Genomic DNA, 24803 nt, shown 5'->3' on the forward strand with positions numbered 1-24803 from the left:
ACAATATTTCAGGAAGAAAAAGTAGTCGCACGAAGCTATTAACATTGTTCGGAAGGAGCATTAATTTCAAACGTCGTTTCGAGCATCACACTTGTCCTGGAACACCCTGTATATTAATCAAAAGCTACAACGCGAAACCTGGTACCACGATAACACAGATTCGCAGGAAATGGCTCGGTGCCAAAATTCAGCTGGTTCTCTGGCTTTCGACCAACAAGGGAAAAGCTTTTCAACGTCCACCGTCAAAGCCATTCCTACGTCCGCAAACATTCACGGAACAGCCTACCATTTAGTCCTCAAGCAAGCCTCCGCGAAGCTCACGACACCAAGAAATGGATCTGCGTCATTCATTAGCATACTGGGTGACGCATTCGGACACGCTACGGCGAACGTTACGCAAACTGAGAAACAGGAGCATTTCTTTTTCAAACGTAATCGAATGTAATGAAACGACGAATCTTTTTGCGCCTTGAAAACAAACTTTAACGCTTAATTAAGCGATGTGGTATAAGATTTTTATCGCTCTTTTGCGTAACACTTGCGATTCTTCGATAAACTAGCACTAAACAGTGTTACAAGCAATAATAAATGAAAATTAATGCTTTAAAAGATTATTTTACTTTAGTACAAAATATAAACAAACATTCTAACTGTTATAAAACAAAACAAAAATAGCAATTACAGACGAAAGACGTTAATCTTGCATCGACAGTCGCAGCGACGTAGACAAGTCGTCGTTATCTCGTGTTTTGTTTCTCATTCGACGAAAAAAACAACGATAAGTTATTACTTCAGCAATTATCGATAATGAGCGAAAAGGTAATCTTAGCGATAGTCCTTCCAAACAGTACACATCGACATGATCGTTGAGTGCTCGCGAGGTGAGCTAAAAAATGGTCAGAAAATTTTCTCATGCAACGATCTAGTTCATACGACGAACTAGCCTCCTCTCTAACGGTACCCAACAGCAGTCCATTCTAATGACTCTCGATCGTTTCGGATTCATCGTTCAAGAACACGTACGATCGAGCTTGGTTATATTAGATCAGCCTCCGGAGCAGATCTGCACCGGAATACCAGGCCACGTAGCGACCTCGATCTCGATGGACACCCCGTCGTGTGAATGGAGCGTGCATACACCACAGGAGAGAGGGAAAAAGAGAGAGAGAAGTCACGACCTAAAGAGAGTTCATTGTCGACGAAATTACGAGTGAAGCTTTTCCTCCATTCCTTTACGTAACCCTCTGGTGTGTTTCTCTTTGTTGTATCTTTATCTGAAGATCCTTATCAGCTCGACAAGATATCTAATCAAAATTTCGTCACGAATGAGAGATACCGTGGTATCGAATATTTAACACGCCACAGTAGAACCTTAGCTACATCTTTGCACGTCTCAACTCTCTATTAGTGACCAATAAAAACCTCGAATACAAATCTGCGAAACACCTGAGATAACACCTGTACAGAGTGAAGCCATATATGCACACATCTTTAAACATTCTTCGTAAAAAAAGAAAAAGAAAAGAAAGGATCGTTACACCTGAAGAGACACACATACACGCCTCACATGTGATCCAACGAAACGTTCGAAAAGAGAAGAAGAGATTCCTTCTTACCAATAAACGTTTTCCATTTCTCCTTAGGGAAACGTGGCTCCTCGCGCAGAGGTGCGGGTATGTCCAATTTGACGACACCGTTCCCAGATCCATTCGGTATACCAGGATGTCGTCCAAGACCGTCGATCTTCTCGTCTTCATCGTCTACGTAATAATCTGAGCCAGATGCCACTCCGGACCACTTATCCTTGCCTTTGGCCGGTGCGCCAGGTAATAACGGTTGCCGTTGATAAACGTCACTCGACTGTGCCATCCCGTTGCTACTTCCATCAACAGCCGCCTCGACGTCCCTCTCGTGGCCCTCGCCGGCGCCCAATGGTCGATCGAAGCTTCCGTAATCACTATGCAGACTCGTGACCTTGGGGTCCAATACCATCCTGTGAACAGAAGACACACAGGCTATCATCGCAGTTGTTCCGCGCTGCTCCACGTGGCGAAACAGTTTCAGCTCTCCCGCGAGGATTCCGGAAGAAGGATCGAGAGGATCGATGTGAATTTGGTCCGATTTGGGATTTTCGGAAGGAAATTTCTTTTCTTTTTTTTTTTCCTCTCTCTCGCGGACCTTGCCAGAGAGGAAATTAAAGGTGTTGTTCTCTTTCTAGGTACTTCGTTGCTACGATAAGAGGCAATTTTGGGTTCGACATACGATGATGTGGATTTTTTTGAAACGATTAAGTACCATTAAGTCGTTGGCGATTAACTTGAGATCGAGCGTGAAGGAGATGCCGAGAGGAGTATTCTTGATGAATCGAAGATGACTTCTGTATCGTTTCTGTTTTTTTTTTGTGTGTGCTTTGGCTAGCGTGATGAATATGCATCCTTAATTGCTGCAATTTGCATGAACTACTGTGCGATCAGTGCTAATTGCGGAAATAACACATCCTCTTTCATTTTTAAGCAGTTTTTTTTTCCCAATTTTACGACGTTCAGTGAGAATTTATTGCTCAGTTTTTCTTGTTGTATTAGAAACTTCCTTCTACACGTTATTCTAAAACAGCACTTATCTCTACATTGTCATTTACATTTATCAGTTATGTTATTAATACACTTTTATCTTTCAGCACGTTGGAATGGAACTCCGCGCGAGATTTTCCAATCGGCCACACTCGAGTTCGCGGATCAGTCTCTGGTTTGAAAAGGAAGAACGAAAAAAGAAAAAAGAAGTCGCTCGAACAGCTGAACAATTTAACGTTGCCAGGGCAGAACGATCGGTATCAATCTAAATGCAGATGAACCGCCATTATTTATAGACACGGCTGCACGCTGAATTCCAAGCGACGGCGACACAATGCTCACACACACACACACACACAGAAAGAGAAAAGCCATCTCTCCTCTCTCTCGTCATCTTTGTCGATCCAGTTCGGATCGATCATCAACAATGTTTCGTCGACAGAAATTCTCCACCCGGGTGTACCAAGGAGGGAAAAAAATTCCTTACTCGTCACCAGGCGAAGGAAAAATCGGGGCCAAGTTGCCGCTCGATAAAATGTTCTCGAGCAGACCGCCGCGTTTAACCAGCTCGTTGGCGCTCAACGATGCAGTCCGGTATAACGCTCCACTTTTAGTTATCATCGCGCTGTCGGAGCAAAAGGTTATCGTGTTAAGGATACATCGACGGGTATAGCAAGGCACACTCTTGCTTTAAAGGCGAGCTCGATGGAGAGAGAGAGAGAGAGAGAGAGAGAGAGAGAGAGAGAGAGAGCTCCGTTCGAATCCTAGAATGGGCGAGGCCGTGCCAGACATCCGCACAGGAAGTTTGCAGAGTGCAGAGAGACATTCCTCGTCGATAATGGCTCGCGAGTAATCGCCCGTGATACGGGAAAAACACGTTGCCCCGACTGTTAATCGACGAATGTACGGGGAAAAAGAAACGAAGAGAACAACGACACAGTTGCGGTTTCGAAATTAAGAAATAAGGTTAAAGAAGGGAAAGGGAGAGAATGGAAATGCGGGAAGTTGATATCCTAAAGTTCTTCTCTCCCGGCAATTTAACTTCCTCTTACGATCGTCTCTCTCCGGCGCGACACTGATTTATAGCGAGCGAAGTTTAATCGTTCGACTGGCTAAATTCCGCCCCTGAAATTGTTCGAAGAGGCTATACGGTTATCTGATGACGGCTCGAGTTTAATTAACTCCGTCTGGAATCTCTCGTTCGTCGACAATTAACGCGAATCGTGGTTAATTTGCTGATTTATCTATTTGGGAGGCGCGCGCGACCGTAATTCTGTTTCTTTTTATATAGATTTCCGTTTTCTTCGTTTTTCGAAGGATTCTCTCCTCTTGGTCCCGTGAAAACGAAGCAGAAAACGCGCTGGAATAGAGGGGGAAGCTTAACCCGCGGGTGGCACCGAACGATAAGAGAATTCCTTTGCAGGCGGATCACGCGTTCTGCGCGCTGAATAGAACGATTAATCCCCGCGCAGATAATTTCGATGACCAGTCGAACGCGAACGTGGAGCCCCCAACCTGACAATTTGTACCGGCTGATAAGACGAAAAATTATAATCAACCGTAATCTACACGAACGAACACGCGACGATAAAGAGAGAATTATAGCGAGCCGGCTGCTGGCTGGCTGGGCCGGTCACCTATTGCTATCGTTACGTTCGCAGTATATTATTCCTAGAGCTAGGATCAAAGTTTATGTAACACACTGGAACAGTTGTGGGAATCTCTGACGTTCCGTGACTACTCGAATTACGCGACTGTTTGTCTTCTTCGGTCTTCCGTTTCGGTTTAATTTGGTTAATTAAATCGCGTTACTGATAGTGATAATAGTAGCGGCAGTGTAATGTCTATATTCGACTAACTTAATTAACTACGTTATGGAATATGAAGTCTAATTAGACATTAGCTAATTACAGTGAACAGAGCAAAGGACTTCTCTGTCTCGTCGATATACTATACTTTGCCTGGTATTATTAAATGCACCTTTTTATAGTATTTAAAGCAAGATGTTTGCACAACCTTTCACCTGCCCACATTTCATTCCCCCCTTCTTCTTATTTCTCGAGTCACGAAGCAGTAAAAATGGTTAAGTGAGGATAGACGAGAAGGCTATTTTCGAAAAAGGGTCACTTTAGTTGGAAACGGAAGAGAAGACCGCGTATCGACAGACAAGTTCATGAACCTTAATTACACCCTTGTTAAACAGGAAAGGAAACGTCAAGTGACCCGAAGGTTTTAGGTAGTGCATGCTGCAATAAAAGCGGGATGTCGATGGCATTGCCCTTTGAAGAAACGGGGGAAGGGAAAATTTCTGAAACAATATCTAGACTTTTATGGGGGTCAATTGCAGAGGAACTGAAGATTTGACCTAAGCGACCCGATAAGCGACCAAATGAGACCTTTACAACCTTGGCGTCACGACGTTTCAGACCGACGACCTCTTTAAACTCAGCTAAGTCCCTTCGTAGGCGAATTCCAGTGCCACGTGTCGAGGGAATCTCTCATAAGGCACAAAACTATACCTTCTGTTCCTTGCAAATGATCTCGCGAGCTCCGTTTTACTTTCGTACCTTGCATTAGTTAATCTAATGTCAGAGGAGAAAGAGTCCTTTCGATTAAAGGGTTGAGATTCGAATCGTGATCTATTTGTCAATTTTTAAACACCTACTTAAGCCCAGAAATATTGAAATACGTTCATTCGTGAAATTTTTAACCATAAATTAGCGTGATGTTTCGGAGAAACCCGTCGTAATAATTTCCATCCAATTTTTCCAGTCAGTTTATCTCATCTTATCGAATTTAATTAATTTCCCCTCATCCTCAGATTTATCAATGAGATTTCAATGGTCATGCAAAATTGACCAAACTAATAGGACTGATATTTTCAATTGAACTTGATTAACTTGACGAACGAATTGAATAAAATCACACAAGTTTCGCCAATTCTCTGAATGATTTTTATTCCAGAGGAAAAATAAAGAAACTAAATTCATCCCTGAAAATAAACTATTCTCAAACACTGTACCCCTAATACATGCATAGCGCGTTGTAGCTAATTCCGGTAAGAATAACAAACAACACGTACTTCGAAATTTCATTATAAAAAGAGCAGCAAATTTTCAGTACTAAATCCATCACGATACATGCAAGTGCAAATTTCATTTCATAACACGGTTCACGAAAAAGAAGAAGAAGAGTGCTTCGGTGAACCTCGACGTGTTAACATACAACACCAGATGACTCATGCTCGCCCCGAGGTGGACATCGTAACTTATGTCACGTAACTGGACATGATAAAGTGAAGTTGAAGTTTCGACTGAAATAGCCATCGCCTACAGCAGCAAGTCGAAATCAATCTCGATCAATGACGAAAGCGTACATAACATTTCTAGAAGTATACAGGGTGAGTCAAGTAACTGGGCCGTTTAAACGTGAGTGCTGGGCAAATGAACGTAACGATGGAACGTTTGCTGTAGATGTTGAATGAAAAAGTGAAATATTACGAAAAGTATAGAATTTCTCGTGATTTCACATTGATACATTTTTCATTCAGAATGCCACGAGGAATCGATTCGTGTAAAAAAATCGTAGGGTTTCATTCAGAAAACAAGAGCACTTGCAGTTTGCAACTGTACCAATATACCTACTTCTAAAACGATTACACTTCACGACGATAGAGTTTGTTAAATAACGCGAAATTTTGCTGTACAATTATTCTTTGTATCTTCAATAGGAACAGAGTTACAGTTACACAGTGTCACTCGATATTCGTAAAAGGTAAAATCTCGAGTCAAACCAAATTACGAACAAGTCAGCCTCGACATAGTACGGCGAAGGATCAATCTGAGCATTATTCTCATCTTTGCCTGTTTCAACCTTCGCGAATGGCAGTTCGGTTTTCGCGAAGGCCACTCACAAACAGAACGATCGGTTACTCAGCGTAAAAATATTCATCCGCTGGTCAAAAGCAGTTTACAAAAAAAACATGCGTCAATGCATCTCGAGGCGTCTCGATCAACTCTCCTTTTTTTCTTTTTCTTTATCATTCCTTTAACCCTTTCGCAACAGAAGCGAATTATTTCATCAAATTTTATTCCGTTCAACACAGTCGACTATTCCTTTTAGATAAATATTCATAAATTTTCTCTCAGAAAATATAAAATTATTGATTTAAATAAAAATTGTCTCTGGGTCAGTGTAGACCCACTTCTATCTTCGATATCACTTGGGATCGTGATTCTTTTTTTATAGCAACTGATATTTCGAAATGTAAGAGAATATAAATAAATAACGAAACACAAAAAGTATCAAATCATAAACAATATTTATTCTTTCTTTATAATGTATACATAATAAATTAATCGAAGAGTTCAGCGCGAGCTCTCGAGAACATTGGTCGAAATATTCAAATATTCATTTATTCGAAATTCTCACAAGTGTCGCTACGGTCGTTTTTAACACACGCGAAAGGGTTAAATCAGCGTTACCTGTCGAAGGATTAAAGCCAGCAGCGCAACGACGACGGAAACGACGTTCGGCTCTCCTCTATCTCTAGCTGCTCGAACGGTTGCACCGATGCTTACTAGAAAACTGGGTCATTTTTTACCTGCGTCGTCGACAGTTCGCATAATTTACGACGGCTCGAGAAATGTTTCACGTTACGTCGTAGGAAGCGACTGTATATACGCGCGCACAGCAACGGTGGCGCGATGCGCGGGTTCCGGTTTCGACGTTTCCAACCTTGAAACGCGGAAAAAGAGCAAGGAGAATCCGTGACTAATGAAATATAACGAAGTATCTCTCCCGATAAGTTGGCTCCGTTAGCTTCTCATGCAGCTTCTTCTGTGTACACACATACAGACCCTCTATCTCTCTCTCTTTCTCGCGGCACACTTGAAAATACGTGGATTATAAATGACCCAGTTTCCGTCCCGATATTTCCCGCCGCTTCCGTCCTTCGACGGCTAATTCGCTTCCGGCACGATAAACATCGCTCGTGGAAAAATGCATTTGCCTTCGACTGATTGAATGAAGAAGTTATTGCCAAGGTGGCAAGGACAGAAAAAAAGAAAGAAAGAAGTCGTCGTGAATGTGATATGACCGATAGGTAGAAATTCTACGGAAAATATTTTCTTCCGACTGGAGACTTGGTTGAAGTTTAAAGTTTATCCAACTTTTTCTTTTCTTTGTAGTAACACGAGAAATCGGACAATATGACTCATCGTGAACGGCGTGTGCGGTTAGGTTAGGTTTAATCTGGAATTTTATTTTCCATCGGAGAATTTACTCCCACCGGAGAGTTATGGATACCACGGAATCGCGCCGCAGGAAGCGTATTGTTTTTTGATTACACTTTAGATCACGCGCGTGTACGTGTGTTTGCATTCTTTTTACGCTGGAGAAAAAGAGAGAAACCGGTTTCTATCGGGCGAAGAAAATATGAAAATGGTTAGCCGCGCTTGTAACAGGCCGGTGTACTGTACTTAAAAAGATAATCGCGATCGAAACGATCGAGCGCGGACACTTAACGTACGATCGATTTACGCAACAAATCATTGCGGTCTGTGGACCGTTATAAGGGCTGTTTTACACGTCTCGTTATCTATGCCACCATTGTCAACGGTGTCGCTCGGAACGATAATATTACGACCGGTTAACGTTGCGGCTTTGTAAACCGTTTTCGACAGCGTTACATAAAGGATTACCACCGTGATCGCCGTAATATGCCGATAGTGGTTATCGGTCACGGATACTGCTGGGTTTTCACGGTCGCGTTTACGGTCGCTTTGAACTCTCTCGCGAGGCAAAGAAACGTTTCACGAAGATCATTCTTCTGCTGATAATAAAAAGCAAATACGAAGCAGCTCTTTGTACGTGATGCAAATTCTCGTATTTTCTCCTTGTTTCGAGAAATATGTAAAATTGATATTTGTCTATTGCGAAAAGTTGAGAAAAAGAAATTTCTTCAGCTCTTCTTCTACTCGATACCGAAATTTCCATTCGTTCGTTCGTCAAAATAGCGAAGTATCTTCGACTGTACCGTGTAAATATCGATTTCAGTTGTTTAACAATAAGAGAGATAAAAGAAAGAGGGCAAGAATTTGAACGGAAGGGGGAATATGGCGCATGCATAATTTAAACAGGAACTTTCTAAGTAAAACAAAAGATAACGAAACAAAGACGATACGTGTCCAATGTTGGAGGAAACAAGCGGAGAGACGTGGAAGTGGACGTATTTAATCGTAAGATAAACCGTAGGAAATGCGTACAGAAGTAGAACAAAGTGTATTTCATTAAAAAGAAACACGTAATCTCTCTTGTGTTGCACAAACTCTGTGTCACTCTTAAAATACACAATTCTTCCGAAAAAAGATAAAGAAAAATCAGCTCCGTAATTTCCAGTCGCTAGTTTTCATCGCAGTTGCTCGCTGTTTTAACATTCACCTCGATTTACAGCTCGTTAAAAATTGCACTTGCGCGAAAAACTTTCGAATCGAAAAGGAAAGAACAAGAAATAAACCTGTACGGACTCGTATAGGAACGATAGAATCAAAGTTCCTCCCCTTCTTTCGCCAATACAAGGGGAACAATTCGACACGACGCGAATAACACGCGATGACGCGCGGTTATAATTAACGACGAGCGCGGTAAACGACAAAGAATTGATTGTCCGTCGATGGGTGGCTTCTGAGCGGGGTCCCTGAGCGATATGCGCGGTGTATTAGGGTTAAGTCGGCCGTTCGGTGAATTCCTACGATTGCGTTTTAGCAAATCGCGAGCAAAATAGACGGAAGGAAAACAGCCGGCCAGCAGCAAGGCGGCGCGGCGCATTTCGTTGATTCAGCACAGGTCGGGTAAACAGAATTTTATTAATCCATTTATGATCGTCGGTGGAGGTTTAAACGAGGCTAACAAACCGACGTACGCTTTTAAGAAGGTATCTTAATAGCCGCGCCGCAAGTGCTCGTAAAATTACACGCCACGAAATACCATGCCTTGCGATTCTCGACGAAACGGGTACACTTTCGAGGAAAACTTGGAAACTTGAAGTTCGCCAGTTTCTTTTCGAACGAATTTCCATCTAGTTAAAAATTCGAAGAAACTGTTCGTGGTCGAAGGAAAATTACTTCACCCGAGACACATACCACTGCGACGAATTGAAGATGGAGAAGAACGCTGCGCAACTTCCTGTATCATTTGAGGAAATAATAGTCGAGTACGCAACGATGTAGAAAAACTGCAATTTCGAGGAGAATTTGAAACTGATATGAAACACTGATCCACGAGAAACAGCCAACTTGATCTACGACACCTTTGATCGTTTTCACTTGGAACATCGATATCGAACTCGATATTTTCTTATTACATTCTGAACAGTGACGAAGCTTTAGCAAGGCAGACGGACTATGTATTAACACGCCAAGAAGCCAAAGTACACTCAAGAGAAGCCGACGATTCCACTCGCGGTATACACCTGCGGAAAAGTTTGTTGCGGCCTATCGATGAAATAATAGGTTGGAGGCGCGCGTTCAACGAGCCAATTATATTGAAAAATCCAAGACGAAAACCGACAATGCCGAAGCTACTAGAACGGGTTAACGTTTTCGCCGAAAGGTCAAGTAATTCTTCGCGGAAAGCCGAACAAAGCGATTCGAGGCAATTGTTCGACCAAGGTTTGTGGTGCCTCCTCCTCCTGCCTCGTCTCTGTCCTCTTTACCGCTGGTCGATGGATTTCGAATCGACGTGGAATATTCTCGAAATTGAAACCGTGTCTATCCGCAACAGGAGGAAACTTTTTACCCAGTATATCCGCCGCTGGCCAGGGGAACCCGCATACCCCGCGAATAAGTCCCTTTTTCCCAGTTAGAACGACACCCATATATCGTGCGAGAGATTTCCCTCGTACGAATCTCTTGGAATATTCATCGACGGGCAACGTGACGTAGAACAACTTTGAAATCATTTTAATCACGTATAATACCCGGCTATTTTCTATTGATTCGACTCTCTGTAGAAGTGTCACGCGTGCACGAGGTGTTGCAGAGGTGTCGCTATTAAAGACCCTTTAGCAACAGGTTAATAAAGCGTGGGATAATGCGACCGTGTGTAGACTGCAATTGAACGCGGAGGAGTAAAAGTCGGGATACTTCGAAGTAGGTGCCTGAAGGCTAATGAAGACGAACGATACCAATGATATAGAATGAAAATTAACGAGTGTGTGTATATATATATAGACAGAGAGAAAGAGAGAGAGAGAGAGAGAGAGAGAGAGAGAGAGAGAGAGAAAGAAAATAATCCTAAGCTCTTTTTTTTAACAATATAAAAAGAAATGCTTAATTATACTGAAAAATTGTAGTTAGCCATATATACGTAAAGCATAAATATAGTAAAAATAAAAAAAAAAAATACTAAAATATACATTTGCATATTCTACATACAACATAGCTTCTCCTATGATCAGCACTTGTCAATTACCTTCGAGTGTCGAGCTCTATGCCTAATGGAACGTCACTTGCACTCCTCCGCGTGCAACTTTCCACTTGGCCCATCTGATTTGCGTGATCAGCCGATAACCGCCTATTTTCACGCACAGTCCCTTTCACACCGTCGTCCATCGGAGACGGGATAGTTTAAACAGTCTAATTCGATTCGTTTCATCGAGTTACACCATTCTACGATCACGTCCATCATCCTTACGAACAATTTCAGCACGTGGTTGATTCGAGCGTGAATAATCGGACAAACTGAACGGGAGAAGACGGTTCGACATTATTAGACGATTGTTCAGAACTAGTTATTTAATCACCGACGAAGCACTTTGTACACACTGGCAGCAGATAGTAGGTAACCATTTTCGTCGACCATGGGAGGACACTGGGACCGTTCGGAACGACGGCGATATTGTCCACGCGGCCGATGAAAACCGTATCATCGGGTGTACGTATTATATCGGGCTTATCGCCTCGAACGTAACTGGGAAAATGCACAACGATAAAGCCGATACACGTACAGTGTGACAGTTAGATTTCCCAGTATCGTGGGCTATCCTTGGAAAATGTTTCCATATTATCGGTTGAGAACCTTTCGTGTATCGAGTGGATATTTATTTTTGACGATTTTCTAGCGGAACACAGTCGACGGAGGGTAGTTCTATTCGAAGGGTCTGGAAAGAAAATTTATCGATGTATTACGAAAGATCGAAGGTTTAAACGGAAGATCGACGAATTTGCTCGGTGAAATATCTAGAGATATTCCTTTGTTAAAATTAACAACATTTAAGTCGCGCTAATGTTTCAAAGAAAATGTCGGTAAATCTCGAAGGGTATTTGTATTTAGCTCGAATAGCTAAAGAAAAGAGCGGGAGATGAGATGAACGATGATTTGATTGCAGAAACGGTGAAACTTAAGGTGAACGAAAAAGAACATGTGCAATAATCGTGCCCCACGTGACTAAACACGGTGCCAAGAGAAAGCTTCGTTAGTGTTAGGAGCTACTGTAATGTTCGATATTCGTTGGATCGTATGCTTCTTTGAAAATTTCGAGAATTTTTCTTTTTATAATTTTTCACTGCTCACAATTTTTCACCACTTGCGAAACTCGCGTAACGAGTCGACAAATATGACCACCACCGACGAAATTGCGTAATACCCCTTTCTGCAACGCTGGTTATATCGAACTTTTTATCACCAGGCTACGTACACTCGTCAATATTCATGATACCGCCGTTTTGAACAACGACTTGGTGCTTCTACGAATTGCACAAGTCGTATTTTTTTCGTTCGACCGGCTGCGAAACGTTTACACGAGGCAAATACCGTGGAATCGAACCGAAATAAAATAAGATAAGTGGAAGGGGAGAGGTAAGAGATGGTCTTTAGATCGACACACCTTCGACGTTTGTCGATATACGCAGGATTTTTCGTGAGGAAAGCCAATTAGCCTGGGCGGTGAATCGGGCCGGGCGAAATAATACAGCGAGAAATCCGCCTCGAGAACGATAACAATACGGGGAGAGAATGAATATTTATCGGGGTCTCTTTCTCGCCCAATAATCGGCCGCGCTTTCCATGGCGATAAAACGTTAGGATGGAAGGTAACCGACTTTGTCCGCGAGCAATTAACTCTCTTATCGCTGCCTGGCTTACGAAAGAACGGTGAAAACTTTTCTCCAAACAATGGACCGATTTAAAACGTCTCCGTGGACCGATAGTGTGCCTGAAGAATAGCGGAACGAATCGTTTCGCCATTGGCTTTGTTTTTTTTTTCTTTTTTTTTAACGAGAAAGCGCCGGGTGTATAATCGCAACGTCAATTATAGCCCGCATTAAAGATCTGTCCTCTCAAGGCCAATTCCCCCACTACTAGCGCCACTGTGTCGCAACTCTGTTGTTCAATTTAACGTGTTTCCTTTTTTTTCATTTTTCGACTGTCTACCATTGAAATCGGACATTCTATACGCAGTAGAACTTTCACACAACGCTAACGACCGATTAAAAATATTCTCGCCACGGAAGAATTACCTTATACTTTCGAAAAATCGTGAGAGATTCGTTTGCATGACCAAAACACTTCGATCCAACTTTTTAAAGGAGTTTATTTTGGGTGTACTCGTTGCAAAGATACGATCGTCGAGCACAGGTGTGCTCATTTGTTCGTTAAATACACAGAAATTTTCTGACGTTATTCTGGTCGAAACAAAAGAATCGGATCATTCTTATACGATGTTATCAACGTCCAACTAAGAACTTTCAATCGAGATTTCAACTTTTATTTAAGTCCCGGGGAAAACGTGTGCACGAAACACGCAACTGATGAAACTGAAAAGTGTATAGGCATATGTATATAGTCGATGGAAGAAATATAGCGAGGTTAGAAATTCAAGCATTAAGTAGCAACACCGACTCCGATGCAGTCGCGTTCAGGGTCTCATGCGACATTTTACGTTTTTCGAATGCGACCGAATTAACGATCGAGAATTCGATGCTTTATCTTCTCGAGCTTCTGTCGATTCGCTTGTTGATATACTCGGTGCATGTAAACTTCCAACTCTTGACCGATCTTACGACATCGCGGTATTTCTTTCACCAGCTATACACATGTACTACTTTGGCAGTTTGACAACACCTTTGAAGAAAGATGAACATTATCGTTCCTACAACACGCATTCTTTCGTATAAATCCGAAAGGGATTAAATGGATGTGTAACGATCGAGAATGAGCAAAGGTTAATTTAAAACGCAGACTACGAGATACGATTGAACAAAGAAGCGAAAACAAAGACTATAAGCGGATCACGGTAACGATCACTCTGAACACTGAACGATCACTCTGCCAGTTAAATTACATAAATTAACCAGATAGGAAGACTGGACCGGCACAACAGTATCGGTTATCTAAACGATCGTTTGCATCGTCCGCCGTTACGTTCGATTAAGAGATACGATTACGCGTAGTGCAAGGGCTTTTAATTATTATCTCGGACCCGATAATTGCCGCGTATCGGCCGGGTGTAACGTAACGGTGAAATCACAAAAGATGCAACGTTCGAACCAAGCCGGAATCGATAAGGTTAAAATACAAATACTGTAAAAGGTATTGATCCGACAGCACGTTTTCTAGAACGAAATCGGAGAGCCAGTTCAGACAAGATGGATCCAGAAGTTCGTGTAATTACGCAATGATGCGCAAGCTGGCCGGCGGCAGGCAACGACACGCTCGTAAAACCGTCGGTTCCGACGTTTGACACCATAGCAATTGTTCGAATAACTACGCGCTCGTGTTTCTACGTCCACGTGGGGATAAGGAACATGTACGAAAACGATTTGAATGTGGTAGAATTCTGAACGCATTCCAAACGAATTACAAATAGATCGATGATTTAATGGAATAAACAATCGATTATCTATTGACTACTCAATAAACGATCGACAACGCGAACGTCTACAACCGTTGACGAAATACATAAGATAATTGTAATTGGAATATAAGTTGTTTCCATTGAAAGTTTCTACGATAATGAACGACCGCCGGATAACGATCAGAAATTGATGGATTTGTTGAACCCGTTACCAATTACTATGCGAGAACCACATTTACATGTTAGAGAGGAATCTTTTTTCTTTTTCGTAGAGAATTGAAAAACTTCGTGTTGAAAGATAAGTTCAACGACTCACTCCTGGAAGGTTAAACGAGTTTGCAAACATGCAACAAGGTGACCTTCCAAGTAGACGATTGTAACCTTTAAATTGTTGTATGAAGTAACCTTAAATTAGTGTAAGAATGCACTCATTGGTACGTTACGTAGTTCGAGCCTGCGCAGTGACATGCAAGAAACGCACTGGACGAAGTATGCGGCTTAGAAAGAAGCGGGAACATAGTATGACGAGTGCGAAATGCATCCAACTCTCGAATGACCACGAGAAAACGTCATCATGAAAAGTCGGCTTTATAACAGACACGTTTACATCATGGAATAAACGAGCCTGGCCCGTGACTCACTTCCTCTATCCCTGTAACTAATTCGCAACTCCACCTACAACGACTGACGCATTAGACGGATCTTCGATCCTAGACAGGTAAGGTTCGATGAATCATGAGATATTTTCGAATCTATCGCAAATACTTATTGAAACGTTAAAAAAAAGAACGTTGAGGTATATCTATGAACTCAATACAGATACCTTGGGTGTTTATAATCTGTCGCGAAGTATCAGAAATTGCGTGCTGCAGTTCGCTATCGAAACAAATGATCGCGATCACGTGACCTACGGTCTATGTTCAAAAAATCTAATAGATGGCTGATCACGCTGCACCACTGTTGCGACGAATCTATCTTCACCATTTATTACCGATTCAACAATTCTCAAACTAGAATCTGAATAATACTCGAACTATATTCAAGTACTGTTTCCTCGAGACTAGTTAAATTATCCTGACACATGCTTGTTACACACCCCTGTAATTTGAATAGCCAACGGTCTCGCACACAGAATATGCATATCCTCGCATTAACCAATAAAACGCAACCCTATTACCTTGTTCCTGTTGCATTAATAATGATCTCAACTTTTCTTCAATTTCCCGTACATTGTACACGATATCGATTCCGTCGACGTTCTATAGGTGCGGTTTCGAGCGAGCAGCATTGTTCGAGAAATTACTTTCTGACAAATGGAAAAACCGTAGAAGACGATTGGTGGATATGGGACAAATAAATCGATGCTAATAATTTCCAGCACGCTCAGAAACTCGTATTAACTGAGGGAGTAAACATACAGGCGGTTATGTTTGCGTGTGTTTGAAAAATACGTTGAGAGACTCCGCGAGATATTCGAATTATCGAGGTACGAAATAAACGACCGTTCTTTTCGGACACGCTTCACTTTGCCTCGCCTTGACGCTCTACCGGCTAAATTCCGAAATACTAGCAGAAAAAAGTTATGGCATAAATGTGGACGAAGGACGAAGAACGTTTGCGCTATATTTCTTATTATAAAATCACCACTTTTTAGATTTATTCTTTATAAGTGTTGAACAAGTTAGATAGATTCGAATTTAAATTCTTACTTTAAAGATCGGCTCGGTACACAGCTATTTTAACGACTGAAGACAGTACTTTACCTGTCGCACTTTGTCGATAAATTATACCATGTGTTGTTCGTCCCTGATGGCCAATTCTTTTTTTTTTCTTTCAAGCAAATAGAACCTCGAAACATATACAAGTCCGACACACCGTAAACAGAAAATAATTGCTCTCTTACGTAAGCCGTCGGTGAGTAAACGTTTTTCACTGACTGAAAGCGTGTAGAAAAATGAAGCGATGCGTTCAGGGGAATACCGTCGATAAGTTGTTTCGCGGAAAACGTACTCTGCGTCACCAGTATCGACATGAAAAGATGAAAAGAAAAGAAAAGAAAAAGAAAAAAAAAAGTGAAATTTATTCAGTATAAACCCTCTCTACTTACATGTCCGGCAAAAGAGCAGTTTGCACCGACTTCATGTTCACGCACAACGTAAATACTACGAGCCAGCCAGAGCTCGATAAGTAGGCAATGGAAAAGGAGAAAGACGGAAACACAGAGCGAAACAGGCACAAAGTCAGCAAGAGAGGGAGTAAGACACATTTCGTTATGGTACGCGACTGGTAAAAACCAGCGCAACCATATTACTGAAGACAATACGACGACCATGTCAATATGGACGCAATTAAATCACTTAATAAGATAAAAAGATAGAAGGAATCAACGAAACGTTGCTTCGCCCAAGATCGTGATTTTCATTGACGCGTAAACATTGAGGGTGTGCCAGCAGGTTGGCGTTCAACGAATGCATAATCGTGAAATCTAATAAAGAGAGAAAAACACGAGAGATAAAGATCGTTCAAACAGGTAACTGCATTATTTGCATAACTTGATCGCGTTCGGAAATCAAGATGTGACTCGTGTTGTTGACAAAACTTTACGTACTTGCTGGTCTAAGAACTTATCGACGGAGCCTAATGGTAACCGTGCTTGTAAATCCACACCATTAACGCAACTTGAATTGCCACTTGCACAGGTACAAACGTATCAGCTCTACACCGTCATGGTTTCAGATCATGAATGTCCAGCGACACAGTTTTGAGCGAAAGAGTCCGAGTACACTGTATCAAGGTCTCGTAAAAGGTGTAACGCCAAAATCTGCCTGAATCACGTAACTGCAGCTGCATTACTTGGCCACGATCAAAGGTTCCTATACGATTTACGTTACCGACGGTACTTCATGCCCAAAGGAATACACATCAACAAACTCGCGATCGTTTGAGCAAATCTCCACCGTTAACTAACTCGAAATACTATCACACTACCGCAATTGTGATCGCGTTCAGGTTAAACGATCAGGATTCAAACGAAGAATACTTCAATGGTAGGATTTTGATTTATATTAATCGAGTGAGAACTCGAATCGACTGTGCAAGGTCTCGTGAGAGGTGCGACGCCAAAAATACACTGCGAGAAGCCACAACGTAGGTGAGCAGTCGGGAGTCGGGCACGGCTCGTGCTATTCTCTGGTTAAGCCGCTAGGTGCACGTGTACCCAAGGAACCGCGAACCCGCGCGCGCGCGAACTCGAAAACACACAGGTGGTTCAGGGGAATCTCGCATTTACCTCGTCGCCCTTCGACAGACGACCGCGAACGATCGATCACTAGCTTCGAGGAACGCACCACGCACAATACTCTGACTCCAACGAAAATTTCCATCATATTTTTTTACCACTTTTCCTTCAATTTCACTGTCGACACTTCACTGCGGATATTTGCTACACTTTTCAGATATTTCATACAAAACCGTATCGAACAAAAAGAGGAACAATTTATAACCTCTATGTTCTAAAATCTGTTTTTCAAAGAAACTATGTTGCATATATATTATAATTCAGAAACATTTAAAAAAAGAAAAACAGAAAGTTCCGTATGTTGAACCGTTTTACTCGTCGTGTCACCGCTGTCAATCGACTTACATAAAATTCGATATTACAGATCGCGGTTAATGCGATCTCCCTTAACATGAGCGACGCCGTACTGGTGCCTCGCCAGTGAAGCCTACAGAGAAACTACTCGAAAGGTTCGACGTATCGCAGGAAACGAGGAACTGGATGGTAGGAGAGTTAGGTAGACGCGGATAGGGCCCTGCAGCTTGCATTAGGTTTTATGACTGCCAAGGTCAGCTGCTTTCCATAAGAATGGCGGCGTGAACGTCTCAACGAGTGCAACTCAATTAGTAGAGAAAAACAAGCAGCATTTTCTGTTGGAAGACTGCCACGATGATGATAGAATAAACGTCTCCTTACGCGTGCCCCTATATGTATCGTGCTCAAATTTACTGCCAACATAGAAACGCCATAACATAGCTTTATACACCATAATCATAAATTAAATGTATTTCGCGATGATTCACTTTTATTGCGATCCTGTTTCAATAATCGCAACTCTAGATACCGAAGATCCCTAGATATTTCTGCTAAAAAAATTTTAATCCGATCAGTGTCACTTCTTACGATGTACAAGCAACAGCACGATGGTCAACGACCAATCGGTTTTTGAACGAAGCTCAGAGAAAAACAATCAAATCAGCTGTTTGCTCAAACATATAAGCACATATAATACCACGTTATTATTTATAATAAATACACATAAAAATGTATGTTTCTTTACTTTTATATATCTCTCATATTCATTAAAATCGATTTATCTAACTCGTTTGTTGCAAATGATTCTCATTATTCTTCTCTATATTTAACTATAATAATTTTATATGAAACCGATTGATAATAATGATAATAATAAAGCCATTTCATCTTTTAAAATCCATCTTTGCTTACAAAGAAACGTTCCATTCAAAATTGATATTAAATTGAAAATATATTCAATGATTTGACTAAAATCGCTTATCGAGTTGCACAAGCGACCTGCATTATATACCCAAAAATTACACGGTTATTTTTTTTATCAGATTGCATGAATGAATCAAACAGGATATACTGAGTTGTTCAATTTGAACTTCGATACTACATGTAATGCATGCTATCGTAAGCGTAACGGTTTCATGCTTACTCCGGCAGAGGCAATTTCGAATACATGCACAATGCAAATTTAAAAATTTTTCATATACGTACGCGAAACAAAGGTTATTGTTAGTGTTTCAAAATTTAGAGGGACATATTATTAAAGTTGAGCAACAATGTATCGATACTAATAATTTTTTAAAAGCTTACATTCCAGACTGTTACAACTTTGTACCCCTAATACATACTACATTTGCATTGAAATCATACAATCACCCTAGTTATTTTGACGTCCTGTAAAAGACACAAATAGAATTGTGCTACGTATTTGGAACAAAATTGTGTCATACAATTACAACATAAAAAAGAGATGTTTTATTTCGATTTATTCGTTTCCGTGACACGACTGTTTACAATCTGGAATGGGATGTAGCTTTACTTATAGCTCAACGCTAACATATAAGAACATTACGAGAATATGTAAAGTTGAAGAAAACAGTATCGATACTTGTAGATCAAATATCACCATACCTTGTTAAAGCACTGGGCAATTCAACCTTGACAGGTAATCTTAACTTGTGCATTTTATCTACGTACACGCACTACTGTATATTTTCAGTTTCTCACTAGCTGGAACGTGATAGAAAAGCGTGCGAATTACGGCAGACGGTTGTAACAGAAACATAACCAACAAACGTGGACTCGACCTTTTTCACTTTGGACAATGCGTTCCGCGGGAGTGCAACGAAAAGGCAGAAAAACACATGTACGAAACAACACGTAAACTAACCAACAAATACTTCAAAGGGGAAGAATTCAAGTGAATGACTTTTACATGGACACTTGTACGGCTAACGACTCCTTTCTGGCTTGCAATCTTTCAGTGATGCTTGTAGACCAGATCTACGACGCAAACTCATATCGCGATATCACTCTATCATTTCAATTTAGATGACCGCCCGTTCGATGTCCGTTCATCGCACTCACTGTCCACACACATTACGTTTTTACGCGTTCACTGTATTGTATCGTATAGTTCTAAAAAAAAATTGACACTTAAAAAAAAAGGAACGAAGATGGCGTCAGCCAGAGGACCGCGAACGTGAATAATAAGAGGGACAAGTCGAGAAAGCCAAAGCATTCTGAATCATCGTCGCATCTTCCTCTCCTATGAAAACCATCAGATTTAAAGCGACACACACACAGCGGCAATCGTAGTAGTCGATTGAAGTTTGCTACCGACAGCTGTTAACCGTTGACTTTATCGACTTGTATGTTTGGCGGTATATTCAAATATCACAAAACTTTTTTTAATGAAATTTAATGATTTTCGATTCGATTATAGAACTGTATGTGAGAAAATAACAAAAGAAACTAAGGTAATAAGAAGATAAGATAATGATATTCTATTATGCAAACATATTGAAAAGTATAGAATATAAAATAAATATATATCTTAGTAATTATTAACTTCATTCGATAATTTTTAACACCATACCCAAATTTATTAACTACTGTACTTCAAAAGTAAGAATCAACGCCTGATTCTTATTCTTTTATCATGACAAAATACAATATGGTACTATGATCTAATTCTATAAGAAGACGTTAATATTCAAACGGAACATCGCTAAAGAAGCTTAACATTAGTGACAAGCGCTAAAAACATAAGCAACTTGGTGAAAATCCGCGATCACTCGCTTACCTAAGCAACGCTTTCCTCCAGCAGTAATCCGTTTCGATTACGAACAGCTGTAATTTCATCATATACGTCGACGTTGCTCAAGACATATAAGATTGTCGAACACGTCGGCTGATGCTCGTTCGAACACCAATTAAAAAATCTTTCCACCTTCGCGAATTCTGTGCGTATGTTTCCACTGTTCGGGGCGCGACTCGAGGACGACCCAATTCACGGTTATCGATCAATCAAAAACAAAATACTCCTACACGCAAAGATAAACGAATAAATAATGACAGGAATAAACACAACGTAGACCTCCGAAAAACTCCCCTTTGCTTTTTCGTAAACGGTTGCACGTTAATCGAAATTTCAATTACGATATATCCGCCGCGCACCAGGACATACCGCGACGAACTTACTTCGTCTGTTTCCCTAACGACTTCTCGTTAAATGTCCTTGCGTTCTCGTAGCAGTTTAACTTTCCTGAAGAAGTACTCCGCGGATAGATACCACGGTCGCATCTCGTCTCGTCGCAGTAGAACTCGAGTTGTGACCGATAGAACAGCGGAGCTTTCGTAGAGTCTCCACTGGAAAGCACAAGAGCGCCGCGCAGGAGGTCATTTTGAAAGGCGCAAGCGCCCTTTCATAGATCGCGCTTTTCTCATGGGTGACTCGACGGACTGATGGCAACCAGTGACGTCACTGCGGAAAGGAAATTCATTCACGAATGTTCGACGCCCCCGCGCCTCTAAGGCCAAGGACCTTCCCTTGGAATCTACTAGGCATGTATAAGCAGTACTACTCCTGCAAAATACTTCCATGAAAGCTATGCACCGTTGTTCTATATCCTGAAATATTTAAAAATCACTCTTTTATTTGTCCCTTTTCAAATAGGAATTAGATTTAGTTTCCTCTTTTTATAAAGAGCGTAAAATTTATATACAGTTTTACTGTTATACTGTTATTAATAAAACACGAATACCCAATTTTTGCAACTATTTATTTATTCAAGTTTGTGGCAACAATATAAAGTAGATTAGTGATTATAGAGAATCTTCGTATTGCAGTGATAAAATTACTGTAGGTGGGAGTTGTTGACACGTATTGAAATTATAATTCACATATTGGAATTATAATAATATAACATTTATCTAATGTGATAACTAGTTAATTTTATTCACATTTTTCATATTATTTTTTGTAATATAAACATTGTTTTTGTATATTTTACAAGCAACAGGGTAGAAATATCAGCAACTATGAGTTCTTTTCGATGACATATTTAATTTATTCATCGTTTTAAATGTACTTAGTAATTAAAATATACCATTATGTTTTTATTTTATTTACGAATTCGATGTATCAATGTATGAATAGGTATTCAAATAATATCACCTCTGATTTCAGGATTTATAGTTGCATGTAAAGTATAATCAATTTGTCATTGGTTAAAGCAACAAACATTGCACCATACATAGTTTACGTTTGAAAAGAAGAACCAATCAAATGGCGTGTTTTATATGATCATGTTATCCATAGCTGTCTACCTTATTTTAACTTTTCGTCTCTAACCTGAGGAGCTGCAAGTAAACAATAATCAACAAAGGAACATTGTAGAAGAGCTAGATATTAATTGTTCTTGTCAGTTTAAATACGTAGTGAAATTCATAATGGTAAGTTCTTGTCAATATTCAATTATTTCTTGTAATGCTTTTTTGATTTATATCAAAACAAGATAACCTCAAATATAATCCAAATTTTCTTCATAGGATGTATTTCTAATGATCCGACGAAAAAATATGACGATATTTACAGATGCGAAAGATAATACGACAGTTCTTGAACTTAAGAAAATGATAGAAGGTAAGAAATTAATATTTTACACGTAAACAAGTTAAAAAATCGCAGTATGACGTTTCAAAAGAAAAGCTTTAATTATTTGTTATTCTTTTTTTATACTAATTTTTGTAAGATACTACGGACATCTATACACTGTAAATTAGAATAATTTAGTATCAAACGTAATTATCTCATAGGTATATTGAAAGTACCACCTGTCAATCAACAGCTGTTCAACAAAGACAATGTTCTAATGTCAGATAGTAAACTTTTATCTGATTATGGGCTAACATCTGCAACTGCAAAACCACAATGTCCTGCATTAGTAGGATTAGCAATACGTCAAGATAATGGTCAATTTGAACCTTTAGAAATGACCCCATTCTCACTACCACCTGATCTACCAGATGTCATGAAATCTCAGGAAACCACTGAATGCCAAGAACAATAACCTTGACACAATATTACCTTTGTGAACCAACTGATGATAAGGTGTTGAATTCAATACAGTTTTATAATTATCAGATATTTCCAGAAAGGCTGATAGCTTAAGCAAACATGATGTGAATATTAGGTACATACAAGTTTATATGAATATTAAAAGTGTCTGGAGGCTTTTTAAAATACTTAGTGAGAGTACCAAGTAGTTATGAATTATTTGGTTTTTGTTCTCTCTTTGTAAGTAATAATCAAGTACTGTTTGTACTTGAAAAATTTACGGAACAAATAATAAAAAGTAAAATTTATAATCCAGTACATTCAAGTTTATTATAATCTTTTGTAGATACAAAAATATTTCAACACTTTGTTATTTATGTCAAGATAGACCAAATACCTCAGTCACATGTAATTTATGATTATAGTTTGTATTTTATCTTATAATATTTTGTAGTATTTTCAGTCTATTTATCTCTTATTGGAATACATTTTTTAAATTATATATTTGCATAAATTTGTGTATTAGGCTTTAAATACAAAACGCCTCACATTTTGTAAAATACATATGTAGCAATGTCACTTATAACTTAAAGTGCAAAATTTAAAAATATTCATTGTAAAAACTTTGAACATTAGGTTTCACAGTTACAAAATAGATATTTTAATAAATTAATTACATTTGATGACATTACATAAAGTAAATGGTCATTTCAGTATGAAATACAATACTTTTTTTTATCAATCATATTTTGCTATACCATACGAATACTTTAAATGTATTTTATTACATTTAACATATAATCCTAAATCTGTTGCAGTTTTATCATATAGAAATTACAATTTAATACATTAAGTAGATCTAAATTGCTTAAATTAAATTAATAGTTATTTAAAAACTTAAAATGCCAGTATACTGCAATAAGTTAATTTTGTGACTGTTTATATATATATTCAAATACAATATTCTCAAAGTTATTAAACAAAGTTCAATATTACAGGCATTACTAAGAGAATTTGAAGAACAAATAACAATAACATTTATAGATATACACTACTGCTATAGTAGACTATATAAATCTACATATCTTAAAACTAAAAATAATAGAAAGTCACAGTACATAAACAAGGGCAGTTGATATCTATTTCAGCATTTAACTTGCTACACATAAAGCATATATTTCATCTTAAACATGAAATAAAATTTATATGAAGGTATGCATGAACAATATAATTAAGCTAAGCAATTAATATATTCTATTCTATTCAACAAAATAAGGCACTCTTTAATACATTTCTACAACATATGTAATTTAAGTTTTCAAATATTGAACATTTGAAATTAGTAGTGCCTTTCATAAGACAGTTAAACAAGTTTTAATCGTACAATAATAAGTGTGAAGTAATAAATGATTGTGTATTATTATTTTATAAATTCATTTTTATATGTTATGATCTTGCTCTCTTATCTTGGTTGCCATATGAAAATCTAAATATAAATTGTTAACAAACTTTATCTCTAATGCATATTGTATAATATTTAATTATAGTTGATTTGAATAAATTTACTAATATTGCTCAATGATAATTATATTTCTCAGCTTATATAAATTTCTGCTTTTATATATTTCATTGTTATTTAAATATCACATAGTATACAATAACTAGACGTTAATAATTATTTTTGTGTTTATTTAACATTTCAATAATAAAATCTTTATAATATTCTTTTTT

The 24803-nt window shown here is 39.3% G+C and overlaps 3 protein-coding genes across 12 annotated transcripts in view; 1 reads left to right on the forward strand and 2 right to left on the reverse strand.

Moving 5' to 3' along the window:
* The window catches only part of LOC108577863 (phosphatidylcholine:ceramide cholinephosphotransferase 2-like), a 23201-nt gene extending 3042 nt beyond the window's left edge, over window positions 1-20159 (reverse strand). The window contains exons 1-2 of one of the 9 annotated variants that reach the window (XM_017941122.1): window positions 19947-20159; window positions 1617-1993 (exon numbers count right to left, since the gene is read on the reverse strand). In XM_017941122.1, the coding sequence (XP_017796611.1) occupies window positions 1617-1993; window positions 19947-19948 (379 nt within the window). In that variant the 5' untranslated portion in view covers window positions 19949-20159. Of the gene's footprint in view, window positions 1-1616; window positions 1994-2295; window positions 2370-11042; window positions 11292-16187; window positions 16347-16531; window positions 16594-17032; window positions 17110-18067; window positions 18146-19642; window positions 19759-19901 lie in introns of those variants that run through there. The other 8 variants (XM_017941130.1, XM_017941098.1, XM_017941113.1 and 5 more) reach the window with 8 other exon arrangements.
* A 2211-nt stretch (window positions 20160-22370) lies between these two features.
* On the forward strand, window positions 22371-24260 carry LOC108578387 (transcription elongation factor B polypeptide 2). 2 transcript variants are annotated; one of them, XM_017941711.1, is made up of 4 exons: window positions 22371-22468; window positions 22565-22658; window positions 22832-23126; window positions 24071-24260. In XM_017941711.1, the coding sequence occupies exons 1-3, from the start codon at window positions 22466-22468 to the stop codon at window positions 23083-23085; spliced, it is 351 nt and encodes a 116-aa protein (XP_017797200.1). In that variant the 5' UTR covers window positions 22371-22465; the 3' UTR covers window positions 23086-23126; window positions 24071-24260. The 2 variants fall into 2 exon arrangements, with proteins under 2 accessions (XP_017797200.1, XP_017797199.1); XM_017941710.1 differs by lacking the exon at window positions 24071-24260 and having other exon boundaries at window positions 22832-23234.
* A 480-nt stretch (window positions 24261-24740) lies between these two features.
* The window catches only part of LOC108577444 (esterase OVCA2), a gene marked incomplete at its 5' end in the record, with an annotated part of 817 nt that continues 754 nt past the window's right edge, over window positions 24741-24803 (reverse strand). Inside the window, one exon of the mRNA XM_017940599.1 lies at window positions 24741-24800. Coding sequence (XP_017796088.1) covers window positions 24741-24800 — 60 coding nt within the window. The remainder of the gene's footprint in view (window positions 24801-24803) is intronic.

This window comes from Habropoda laboriosa, unplaced genomic scaffold, assembly GCF_001263275.1.
Source record: "Habropoda laboriosa isolate 0110345459 unplaced genomic scaffold, ASM126327v1 scaffold5, whole genome shotgun sequence".
NCBI classification, from domain to species: domain Eukaryota; kingdom Metazoa; phylum Arthropoda; class Insecta; order Hymenoptera; family Apidae; genus Habropoda; species Habropoda laboriosa.

Excerpts from the sequence above, each read along its gene's own strand:
- LOC108578387 (XM_017941711.1), top strand. Across the intron at positions 22,659-22,831 it reads ACTTAAGAAAATGATAGAAG|GTATATTGAAAGTACCACCT; the intron begins GTAAGAAATTAA and ends ATTATCTCATAG.